This window comes from Amblyomma americanum, chromosome 6 (genome assembly GCF_052857255.1).
Source record: "Amblyomma americanum isolate KBUSLIRL-KWMA chromosome 6, ASM5285725v1, whole genome shotgun sequence".
Taxonomy (NCBI): Eukaryota; Metazoa; Arthropoda; class Arachnida; order Ixodida; family Ixodidae; genus Amblyomma; species Amblyomma americanum.
Window position 1 is genome coordinate 100,952,499 of NC_135502.1, and position 12,933 is coordinate 100,965,431.

Sequence of the window (12,933 nt, forward strand, 5' to 3'; positions counted from 1 at the left end):
AGCGGAGTTTTATACTAAAAGTGTCTTAAGTGAGGCAAAGGTTGAAAACGAACCAAGGTGTTTTGGTTTAAGGAGGCATTAAATAAAAGTTAAAATGAAAGGTCCCTTCATGAAAATAGCAGGCAAAATTGAGGTCCGATATTGTAGGCTGTAAGCTAGAAGTGAAGCAGCTCTTATCTGTTCGTCGGAGGTAATCAGCATGTGTCACGTAAATGAGTTGGCAAAGAGCAAGTAGGTCGAGGTAGATACTAAGTTAGGGCATTCCTGCTTAATTGCAAGCTCCTAAACCTCCTTTCCTAGATCACGTATAGCCAAGCTGCACTTGTGCGAGGAAAGCCAACATTGTGGGTTCATGAAACCCATTATGCATCTGTCATAGTAGGAGAGCTCTTAACAGATACCGCATGAGTTGGCGGTCAAAAATGCTGCCGCCTGTCACACTGCCATCGCTCTACGCAGCCTAAGCGCCGCTACGGAGTCATGAAAGCTAACGGACAGGTGTGCGGCGGCAACGCGAGGAGAATGTAATGCACTGTAGCTTACGTATCAGGACAGACTTTGTTGAACGTACTTGTTGCTGGAAAGATCCCCGCACTACCACAACGTATCCAACAGCGTTAGCTGAATCGATGCTAAGAACTACAATCTGGGCGGTGATTTCTCCCATCTGCAAGCCGCGCCGCTTCTGCAGCACTGTGAATATTTTCAGGCGGAGTAAATAACTGTGGCGCCTGACCTCAGGCGGCAGAGGGACATGCTGGGCCTGTACAGAAAAAAGTCGTTGGACGATGTCTTCGACACGTCCGAGGGGGCTCTTCCTTTCAGGCTGCAACGCGTTGCTGATGACGAACTCGGTGAGACTTCAACCAGGAGAAAGGAAGCGCTGGAGAAACTTGAGCAGCTCATATCAGGTGAGAGGCGCTGCTCCCTGAGCGGACAGGTGATAACATACGGGTTCATCTGTGCACTGCGCTCTCTGTTGGCAAGCAATCCGTTCAATTAACTGTGCACTGCGCACCCTTGTCTTGAGGCGGTTACTGCTTTGCAAGGTTTTTCAGGAGGGTTTTTGCGAGTAGGCGTGCACAGATGCTTTGTATTATACAACAATTGCCGGTAGCAGGTGTTTGCTTTTCGCGGGAAACCGAGTGACAGTGACATTGGAAGCACATATCTCCTCCGATGGTGTACAAGAACACTTCATTCGCGTTTTCTCCCCACCACCTCGCGGCCTTACTGGTGCTCTAGTGCTGTGACCGGCATTCTTGTTTATCTGGTTCGCACAGGGTTGACCGTTACTAGTTTTTATGACCGGTGTGAGGCAGAACAGGAGGGTGCGCTCGAATGTAAGCAATGAAGACGAAAAGGCCCGCTGACGCGCACACAGAGAGAAAGCAAAGTAGCCCAAGTGTTATGCCGCCACGCCGCAAAAAAGGATCTCGGTGCACTTTGAAGAATCACAAAGCTATGATTGCTGCTACATACCCAGCAATTCTGTACAAAAGCATTTTTCAGAAGCAAACCATTTATGAACCTAATTTTTGCATATGATGTATGATTTTCATATAAAAATCAACATATCTGCAGGTCAGCCGACGGGAGTCGAATTTTTTATTTTCTATTAAGATTTTTGCTATCATCGGAAGCGTTCCCCATTGGTTTTCTATGGGAATCTTAACTGTTCGGTGCGACCGATGGAAACACTTTAAAAGAAGAATTCGCAAGACATCATAAGAATGGGCCATCATTAACTTCAGTATCGCCGTTAAAGTACTTTAGAATTTTCTAATTCACAAAAGTTTTGTCCGAAATTGCTGGGCATATAGCAAGATATGTAATATAATATTCAGAAACACACTTTCATGCGCATTAGCTTCATTTCGTCTCCTCCTATTCCAGCCATGCCGGCGCAGTGTATTGTGTGCTCCCGAATTAGTCCCGTCTAAATTGATAACAGGAGATGCACTGCTTCTCGCCAAATGGGACATCTGGGCCATGCATTTGGCACAGTTTTCGTTCACGGCAGTTATACAGAAACCATTGCGCAGCAGGTTTTGCTCCTGTCGCGGTCTCGCAGGTGTCCAGAGAGCGCATGTAGTCCATGAAATTTTAAAACATATGACTGACTATTCATTGGAGTGAACAGAAATTAATTAAGTATTAAAGCACTGAATAATATCTTATGTGTCGCCTTAATCGTAGATATTTTATTAGATGTGAGACTATAAAAATCTCTGAAACTTTCATTTTGAATTTAAATACAAAAGAAAGGAATGCACGGTTACCTATCGCGCTGACTTGCGCGCTGCCTTCTTGGAGTTTATTTGCAATGGTCGCTGTTTTCCTGTGTACTGTACCTTTGGCGTTGGTTATTATCCTCACACAGTCTATCGGTAGACTGTAGTATGCATACATATCAATAGAGAAAGAGTTCGAAATGCAAAGAAGCGCTCATGTCGGCTGCGGATTCCTTTGACATTAGTTGCGCATCTTCCATCTTTCGCGTGTCTACGTTTTGCGTTCGTAGAAGAGCCCGACTTCAACGTAAGCAAGGACAAGGACTTTCTTCTCCGTTTCCTGCGTGTGCGCAAATACAACGTTGATGCGGCCATGCAGAGCATCCGGAAATATTACAGCGACCGTGCTGCCTGCCAGTCTGTCTACTGCGACTTTCTTCCGTCGACGATAACCCCGGCAGCGAGAATACTCACCATGGCGCTGCCAGGGAAAGACGCACACGGTCGTCTCGTTCTGTTGGTAAAACTTGGTGGGTGAATCTTATTCGTTCGACCTAACTTTTTTCTACACTCTAGCTTTGTTTGTGTCTCTCTTCTCTCAATTTCTATTGATATGCAAATTGTTTAACTAGGCTTAATTCTTTAAACGCGTATTCAGGTGTCCAGCTGCGTTAAAAAGGCAGAGATTCACGTTTTCTGGGCAGTTCTCAAATATCTCCAGATCGAATGCAGTCTCTTAGGCCCTGTTCTCTCTTAAAAGATTTCATACTTTCGGATGGCATTAAATGAAATATCCCACGCATTGCCCCACCGTGAAACAAAGCTGTCAGTGCTATCCCAACAGCTGCGGAAATGCTATTCCCGGTGTTTCAACTCCGTGCACGCCTGTACATTTCAAGTCCAGCTGTGGCGTTAGCAGCGCCGCTACTGTAGAATGCAATCAAAGGATGGACGCTGGGGTTTGGACAAAGTGCTGGCGAACTATTTACAGTTTGGTGTAATAGCGCGAATGCTGGCTGCTAAGGCCACAGCAACGTCCGCTTTGCATGCAATATATTCCTTGACACATAAAAGACGGCAAAAAGATACCTCGTTTAAACACCAAGAGCACCGCAATTTCGTCTTGGTCATACTATGTTTAAAGTTTTGTCATGCAATGTTGAATTGGTTGAAGTGGTTTAAAATGGTCTCCCCTAAAAATTTGCATCTAATACGAATTCCCTTTCACGTTTTTAGAACCTTCCGTTAAGGTCCTACTAGTGGACTGTCTATTTACAGGGTCACAAATTTCGTTATAGTTTGTTTTAATGACGCTAAACACGAAAATACGCAATAGATATGAAAAATATCCCGGATGAGATTTTTTTAGAGACGTGCCCAGCTGCTCGCTAAATATCACACCACAACCTTTCAATCGTCACATACCGAAAGTGCATTTCCTCCAGCCTGGAAACAAGTTAAAATGTATAATTCTATTTAACAAATGTGAGAGCGTGACAGATGTAGATATTAAGACGCCCATTCAGGTTACGAGAACATTAAACTGTGTGATTTCGACTCTCTTTTACAGGAAATCTCGCAAATATCTCCAGATTGACTGCAGCCTCTTAGGCACTGTCCTCTGTTAAAGTTTCCCAGCTTTCGGGCGGCATTAAGTCAAATATTATACGCACTGCCTCACTGTAAAACGAAGCTGCCAGTGCTATTTCGACACCTGCGACAATGCTATTCGTGACATTTCAACTCACTGTACGTCTGTACATTGTAAAGGCTGCTGTGACGTTAGCAGCATCGCTACTGCTTAGCGTAAGGAAAGGGTGGACACACTGCACGGAGCGTCCCTACATCTCTCAAGTTAGCTTGAAACTCATAATTTGGATGAGAACGCATTATACGTCTCATTAGCACAAAAGCCACCGTTCGCCATGCGTCGGCGTCCACGGCAAGAAATTCGGAGGATACCAGTCCATCTTTATCTTGGCACCGAATTTCATTTTGGTGCCGCGTGGTCAATGCGTCTGCGCATGCCCCTAAGCATTGCTTGAATATGTGGATAAATATTTTCGCCCGCCAGCCTTCGGCCCTTGGCAGTGACTGCATCACCTTTCTTAAGTCAACATGCACAGAGTACTGTGTGCCGGAAGTCCAGTCGACGACACATTGCAATCAAGGTATAAATAGGCTTCGTGCTGGCTTCACAGTCACTGGGCATGGAAACATCGGAAGCATGCGGAGCACTAAGCTTCGCCGAAGCGTTTGATAAAGAATCTGATTCGTAATCTATCATAAAAATAATCAAAAATGTAGAAATGCAAACGTTACAAAGTGCTTTACATTATACCTTCATTTTAGTTAACAATGTGTCCAAATAAATTCAAGTAAATCTGTTTCCAAGCTTGTGTAGTTAAGAGTACCTCTAGGCACTATTTCGGGGACTATTTCATTCCTGAGTTTTAATAATGATATTCTTGCTCATATCGCTGTTCTATTAAAATTACTCGCAGGTGATCGTGTCATATATTATAGGACTGAATCATTAAGCGGCCAATTGGATCTTAAAAACAATTTACAAGACATTTTAAAGTGATGTATTTAGTGGTAAATGATATTTAACTCAGCAAAATCAGTTTGCATGACTATGAGAGCGAAGAAGGCTACCCTGGTGAACATATACAACATAGGTGCTCACGAGCTGGAGACAATACAAGAACATAAATATCTGGGCTTAATATTTACGCCCGAATTTAAGTGGAGCACACATATCAATCCAGTGTGCAACAGGCCAATTAAAGTTCTGAAGGGCCCCAGGCGAAGGTTGTACATCACAACTCCACAGTTGAAAAGTGTACTATATAAGAATATATAATTCGAGATATTAAACATGTATAAATAGAGCGGGGCACAGACACCGTCACAAATTCTCATTAAACACGCAGAGTTCAGTGACTAAATTTTAGATTCATATTCCTTAAATATCAGCGTGGGCACTGTCGAACTCAACAGTGTAGACGTGAAAATCCTACCACGTTAGAACTACGGACTAAGTTTTACTCATAGAAATCTTTATTTCCTTTTCATAACCAGAGCAATATAAGTGTTTCTTACTGGAATGAAATTTCACCAGATAAACGGTCGATACAGAGGCACTGTTTGTAATACAGCCGAAAGTTACACGCAACGATACATTCAATATATCTTTGCCGAGAGGGATAACAGAATGAAATAGATGACTTCATCTGGTCAAATCTTCCCTCGTCAGTGCTTTTATCTCTAGTTTAGAAATCCTATACGACGGTAGTCAGCACACGCGGTTTAGCCTAGTACTGCAAAGAATTTGCGCTCCTCAGGGAAGCCATGCTACGTTCCTGGGCGTCATCCTTCACTGATGTCTAACTAGGAAGAGAGCGGTGGACAAAAGTGTTTTCTTCACAGCCGAGGCTTAACGTACCCAAACGTTTCGCAGATGCAACTTGGGACAGTGGTTCTTGAACACGTGTACAGTTACCTTCAGCCACTGAGGCCAACAAATTTCTATACACACTGCCTTTCAATATATTTTTAGACAGCCAGTATAAGCTGCTTGAGGTAACTCACGGAAAAGGCCTGAACGCTGCTCTGGGAGTTCCATGCCAGGCATATTCCCGCAGTCTCTTGGAAGAATCCTGTTCTATTCCGTTGCGTCTGCAGACCTCCCGAAGGCCGTTTTTACAATTAGTGCCTCTTGGAGATACCCGGAAAGGTTAGGCCCTGCGGCGCCGACTACGAGCTAGGGCGCCTGGTCACGTTTTGATGTCCTCTACATTCTCCGCACATGATGTTGAACTTCCGAACTTCCGCGGGAAACAGATGTCAGCGGGACTCTTGCTCTTACGATGACAAAGATTGCCGCCTATTCTTCTCAGGCCTAAGCTCAGATGATAGGCACCCATGGTAGTATTAAGATGTTTGGTTCTTAATCGTCTGAACCGCACCCATGAGGTCACCTGTAAGCTTACACTTATCGTTCTGTGGACTGGAATGATTAGTCATGTGCAAGCGCATTTGTAGTGCCTGCCCATGAGATATCCTGGGCTGGCTCACTTCAATGTGTAGTGTCATGAACTTCAGCTGAATTATTGGGCAATTCAAAGTCGCTCAATATTATTTCTTCGAGTGAACCTCAGAGTGTGGTGATTCCGTCCGACTCGAAGTCCACACTACAGCGTTTGTTATGCGGGGCATCCGTGGACAAATTTTGCACCTTATCTCTGCCATTGCTCGCAGGCCAAAAATTTACTAAAGATTCAATAGCGCTATCGTAGGGGATGGGAATCGTTGTTTTTAAGTGAGCCCACATTTCTGCGAAGAGCAGTAATCCGGAACGAGGAGAGAAAGAACATTTCCTTGAAAGACGTCTCTCGCATCGTATACTGTGAGGCCTACCAACTGGTCGGCGAAGAGTGGAAACCATACTCCACAAGTTTTTGAGGAAACTAGCCTTATGAGAGAGTGGCGGAGACGCATTCGTTTAATGAGGTGATTATAACATGAAGCGACTGACGACATACCATTGTAAGACTAATATAGGCTGAACATAAACGCTACCAGCACTTTTAGTTTGGGAGTCCCATTTTCTGCAGCCACAGTCAGTTTTTTATGGAGGCGATGTGCAAGAAAGCGCTCTAAGCACGGAGCAGGATAAATCACTCAATAGGTGGCGAAAAATATTTCCCAGCCCTCCAATACTGCCTGCCTCATGTGCAGTCAAAGTTGTGAATTTGACTAATTAAGGGAAATAACTTTTCGGGTAGGCTCTGGTTTGCTACATGCGAAGATGTGCATATCACCAAACACAAGACTCGTAATGGTCTCATAAAGAATACTCATAATGGCATCGTGAACCATAATCATCATCACCTAGATTGTCCGCGAGTACCCTACGTGAATTGCGGGACAAAACTTCATATTCTCTCCTAATTATTCCTGTCTGCAACCAACCATAGATGCCCCTCCTATCGAATTTTCATATCTCTCTTCAGCTGTTTACTCTCTGGTGCCCTCCAGATGAACAAGCACAAATGTAAGGCGGCGCGTCTCGGCCCTTCGGTTTCCAGGTGCGTGGAAACCACAAGAGGTATCGCACACATTATTCCAGAGGGCAGGCCTTATTGTTTTGGAACACCTAATCACCGACCCGACCGCGCAGACATTAGGCGTCTGCCTCCTCATGGACTGTCACGAGCTCTCCGTGGATCATGTCATGTCCCTCAACGTTGGACTAATCAAAAGGGTTTTGCAATACTTTCAGGTAGGCGGCTAGTTCTGACTTGTGCATGTAGAGCTTGCAAAAACTCTGTCTGTGAGGCTGGGCATGTCGTTAAGGTGCAGCTTGGAATCTGCCCTCATGATGTCACGCCTGTTGGGGCTCTTAACTGTCTTGAAGAAGCGCAGGTTGAGGTCGTTTTTTGCCATCTTGCCGTTTCGGATCTTACCCTGTGACTAAAAAAACGTGCTTTTAGGCACGAACTCATAATCTCGGTCTCTACCCTTAAAAATATTTTAGACAGTTCATTGACTGTCCGTAGACTTCTGTCCATAAAGTCAATAGACTGTCTATAGATAAATCCTAGAGAACAGTGTATAGGCAATAAAAATGTTATAGACAGTCTTTAGACAATCTATAGATTTATGGCCATACAATTTCAGTAGACTCGTCTACAGACAGTCTATAATCTACGAATAGACAAAAATAAATATTTATAGGAAGGCAATAGAGTATATAAGAAGTCTATAGATTGTCTACAGACCATTTTTATGAGGGTACCATGGTTGTCAGATTTCCTTCAATGAATGTCGTAGGCTTGGGCAGGACATGTAATGCGAAGGCAAGATAACTTCTGGTCCTTAAGGGTAACGGGGTGGATTCCAAGAGAAGGCAAGCGTAGCAGGGGCGGCAGAAAGTTAGGTGGGCGGACGAGATTAGGAAGTTTGTAGGCGTAGGGTGGGCGCAGCTGGCAAAGGGCAGGGTTAATTGAAGAGACATGGGAGAGGTCTTTGCCCTGCAGTGGGTGTAGTCAGGCTGATGATGTTGATGATGATGATAATGATGAAGCAAAATGCAAAAACGCTTGTCTGCAGAAATTTCGGCGAGCGTTCAAACCGAGCGTGCTCAAAGCTAACTTAGGTTCCCCTACTATGCTGCACCCTTAAGTCTATAGTAAGATGCAACTAAAAGAAACAGCAGTTGCTAACACTGGGACACTGTCCGCGGCGTGCTCTATCACTCCGCTGGCCAATCGCAATAGTAAACGACACCAACTTTTTAATATTTCACAATATAAACAAGTCAAGTATCAAATTTCTAGCTCCTATAATTTTGTCTTGTGATTAGTTTCTTGTTAAGGTAACGAGAAAAGTTTTACCAATGGCCTACGTTTTGCCGTGGAGGTATTTTGTGCGGAGGTCGTGAATGTGGGCTGAGCGTCACTGCAAGCTTAAGGTGATTTCAACTTTAGAGTGTTGCATACGCACATAATCAATGTCAAGTTTATTCAGAATAAAACACACATTAGTCTCGGTTAAATATTTCCTGTTACGCCACGAGGCCCCAAAGTGGGAATGGCCGGGGGGCATCTGCAAATAAGCACACTACAGTGTTGTACAAAATCCAGCAAACAGTTAGGACAATAATACACTTAAATAAATTGTCCTGCCAGCAATACAAAGCGAATAGTCAAAATTAGTGACGTAAATGTGTAATTAGTTCTTTAGGCTTACATTAATTTTCTCAGGAAATTTATTGTAATTTCACACTGAATGTAATATAATGTCCTTGAATTAATTTCGACAAAGAAAGTGTTCCAAAGTCACATACCAGAAAATTAAGTGGGCAGTTTGACGTAGATAGCGCTAACCTTAGGAAGAGGAAAATAATAGTTTTCAGAAAAATGTTTTGTTATTTGTGATATTCTGGTCATAAATGGTGAATGTTACAGACGGAATATTTCGATTCATTCATTGGTGCGTAATGAGCGATAACTTGAAATAAACATTGGGCAAAAAACCAGGATATTCAATTGACGCTAAAGTGGGATTGAGTAGGATAGTAATGGGCTAAATGTCATTACTCTAACTGCTTGGCTTTTGAACGGTTCAACGTGGTCTAAATTTGTTAATTTCGTATCGCCCCAGGAACACGCTCACTAAGAGGCATGACTGCTAATATGATCCTATTGCAGCTCACAGTGCTATGAGAATGAAAATAGCGGCGCTTTCTAATAATGATATCAAGCACAAATGAAATCTTGAGTGATGTTGAGGATGTTGATTGAATTTCATATTTTTATCGAGGACTACACTATGAAAAGTGGCGCGTCGTTAGGTGACAAGATGTGCTCATTAATGCAGGCTGATGCGTGTGCAGTGTCGGGTAAATTGGATATATTAACAAAATGAAGGCACAGCGCACGAAAGACGGGACTGACAAAGAGACAAACACGTCTTTCGTGCGCTGTGCCTTCATTTAGTACCATGTACCGACTAGCCCAAACACCTTACTGAATATATTAAAATTGTTTTTTTAAGGTTAGTGTGAAAAAGTTAATTTTTCACCGAAATAAAAGGTTACTGTGATCAATATCAAGTTGTGTTGGAGTATGTCAGATTTTTCTGCCGTCTAAATCATAGCATTGTCTGTGCACAAAGCACAGTTAACGTGCAAAAGTGAGTTGGGCAGATGATTAATATATAATAGAAAAATGAAGTATTCAAGCTAGATTCTTAACGAATTCTCATAGTTGCGCGCTTTCCAGTCAGTACATTATTATTAGATACAGTGGTCAAACCTGAAAAAAAAAATCACACTCACGAAATAGCAGTCGTTTGGTCGCATATGCCTCTGACACTGGAGTGCATTTAGTTGCTGAATTGCGCATGCTTGGCATATATCCTCCTGAGAGGGCGCCGTTGTCAGCCTGATCTGAAATGCATCTGCCAGCTAGCTCTCTCTCTCTCTCTCTCTTGAAGTGTTGGGAGTCGCACGGGTTTTGCTGAAATTACAATATTGTGATACGTTATCCACAGGTCAGATATCCAGCCACGGGATTACACATTTAGATAGGACGCGAAAGGCGGCAGTGCGCTTCTACTGAGATTTAGGGGTCTCTCAGTAACCCTGGCAATGCTGTATGGGAGAGCCCCATTGCTCTGGAGTAACTTTGGTGCTGAATGAGCAGACAAGTGCGCGGTGTTCAATGCATACCACAAAAGGTTTCGATTAATTAGTTAGCCGCGGCATACGAGACATCTCGATTATGGATACTCTTGGTTGCTCTCTCAAGCTGCCACTAAAGAAATATTCCGCCGCATCTACGACTTTTTTAAATTCTCCCCTCATTGGAAACAATGACATAACCATATTGTACGAATCACAAGATAATATTTTTGTCAACGGCGCCTTCACGACCGAAGACAGGTTCATGCCCCGTACTGCTGTTTATTTTGCTCGTAAGTTTTGTGAAACCTCTTTCTTCGCAGCTTTATCGCTTGACTCAAGTGGCTATTGCACGCTATTTTTTCCTCCTTGGATTCCGGTCAAATGTCTTGAATTCTCACTAACCACGATAGATGTATGTTATTCCTTCTACGAGTTCATTTCCACTTTCTCCTCTTCGTTGGTGATTGCAGCCATCCTGTTATTTAGCTTATTTTATAGAGCAATTTCCCCGAAAAGGCTCTGGTTTCAAGTAGTTGGAGCCCTAGACAAGGAAAACTCTTGCGCCTACAAATATCTACCAATCTCTGCGACTGTATCCTGTAGTCATAAAGCTGTGCTAAGCTGTGTGTTCGTCGTAATTATTGTGTTGCCTTAAATTTATTCCGTATTGAAGAATCTAGCTGAGAGAACTGAAGCCAAATTCAGGAAAAAATTGTTGCGTGCATTTTTATTCCATTTGCTATTTCATTTTCGGTTGATGCCATTTGGCATTATTTTATTTCACTCAGATCATTGTATCCCCAATTTTCTGTTAACATGCGCCTGAATGATGCAAAACTTCTCAGGACGGCATGCCGGCTAGACTGAAGGCTTTCCACGTGGTCCGAGAGGGGCGTGCTTTTGACATGCTGTATTGCATCATGAAACCGTTCCTGAAGAAAAAACTGGCCAGTAGGGTAAGGTCAAAGGCATTCTTCACATATTCACGTGAGATGAGATGTTTATTTGCTGTATTTGTTGATTTAGTTAACGAGTTTGCTGAAAGATTTCCCGAGGAGACGATTCTCATTCAACGTTAACCAATATGCTGCGCACACTTCCTTGTCTGTCACGAACATTTCACGGGATATCTTCTTTTTAATCAAAATTCCTCATTCCTATAGCTCCCTAAAGAAAGGATCCACGTGTTACTCATTCCTAGAATTGTGATTTTGTTACTAGACCAGCTTAAGAATTGTGGCGTTATTTGGAAAAGTGCCGAATTTCTCCTTGCTGAAGCTCCGTCTCTATTCTCCAGCAACGATCTTTCTGTGCATGTTAACTGAGGCTCCTGCCGACATTAGTAAGAAGCCAGTAGCATGAACGAACAAACGGGCGTCTGATACAGAACGTGTCCTACAAAGAACAGAGCTTAATAAGCGTAAGAGCCAACATAGAGTGTACACACATGTCACAGTTATGAATGACATAGTCTTTATGCAAAGAGACATTAGAAAAGACAGGTTTGCATGCCTCTCTCATCTAGTTTCTGATTGTTTGTTGCTTATAGTAAACTGTAATTTTGATTCATGGGCTCAACCACCTACTTTTTTTCTGCTTCAAGTTCCGATTTCATGGATACAATTTTGAGGACTTCCACAAGGAAATCTCACCTCAAATTCTTCCGGAAGAACTCGGTGGCCAGTCACCTGCTCTGGATTTTGATGCCTTCTGGAGTGAGATGGATCAGCTAGAAACCGTGTTCGCAGCCAACAGCCGCTGCGGATATACAAGAAAACGTGTTAACGACTTCGCTACGGAGGAAGAAATCGAGAAATCATTGGAGTTTTTTTGACACCCGATGCATCCACTGAAAAAAAAAAATAAAGCGTGGCCTCACACCAAGCAACAGTGTGTAATGTCTACAGCATTGACAAACAATGAAAGATAGATTCAGCATACGCACCGTGGTTCTGCGGTACCATGCGGTGATTTTAAGGACGTCTTTACTTTCTGTCATGTACTTGTCGCCGTTCTTTCGACGCCGCAGCCACGTCTAGATAATTGGTTTGTGATGTGTAGCACACAGACGAAATTCAGCTTGAAACTGCGCAGTTATCGCTAAGTCTGGCATGAAAAAAAAAACATGATTTTCACTTACATGAATAAAATCCGCTGCTTTTGGCGCACCCACCCTTTTCTTTTTTGAGAACTCGCGTGAAGTATTAGCAGAAATAATAAAAAGTTGAACGAACAAAAGAAGAAACGAAGGAATGAGTGGGTAAACGAAATGAATAAACATATTTATAATTTTGCGACCCGAAGTCAAAAGTCAAGAGGTTCTTTTTGAATAAGTCGTTATAAATCAAGTAATCGTGCTCATTTCTGAAGGTTATTTCTAGGTCTGAAAATTGTATGAAGACACAGCATGGCTTTTTCACTCGTGAGTGATAAATCTACAGCCCCTTGGAAAAAACGTGAATATTATGACAGTCAGGACTGTCATGTACTGCACTGTCAAAAGTA

At 43.0% G+C, this 12,933-nt stretch overlaps 1 protein-coding gene across 1 annotated transcript; it reads left to right on the top strand.

Annotated features, from left to right (window-relative positions):
- The first annotated feature begins 512 nt into the window (after nt 1–512).
- Nucleotides 513–12,307, top strand: LOC144094877 (alpha-tocopherol transfer protein-like). Its single transcript, XM_077628752.1, has 5 exons — nt 513–911; nt 2,525–2,764; nt 7,328–7,521; nt 11,274–11,384; nt 12,032–12,307. Exons 1-5 carry the CDS (start codon nt 755–757, stop codon nt 12,260–12,262), a joined length of 933 nt encoding a protein of 310 aa, XP_077484878.1. The 5' UTR covers nt 513–754; the 3' UTR covers nt 12,263–12,307.
- Nucleotides 12,308–12,933: the final 626 nt, after the last annotated feature.

What these genes read in the sequence shown, in the direction of transcription:
- LOC144094877 (XM_077628752.1), top strand. Translation starts at nt 755, where the DNA reads ATGCTGGGCCTGTACAGAAAAAAGTCGTTGGACGATGTCTTCGACACG. An exon ending in CGTTCTGTTGGTAAAACTTG is followed by an intron (nt 2,765 to 7,327) that starts GTGGGTGAATCT and finishes TTCGGTTTCCAG; the next exon opens with GTGCGTGGAAACCACAAGAG. An exon ending in AGAAAAAACTGGCCAGTAGG is followed by an intron (nt 11,385 to 12,031) that starts GTAAGGTCAAAG and finishes TTCTGCTTCAAG; the next exon opens with TTCCGATTTCATGGATACAA.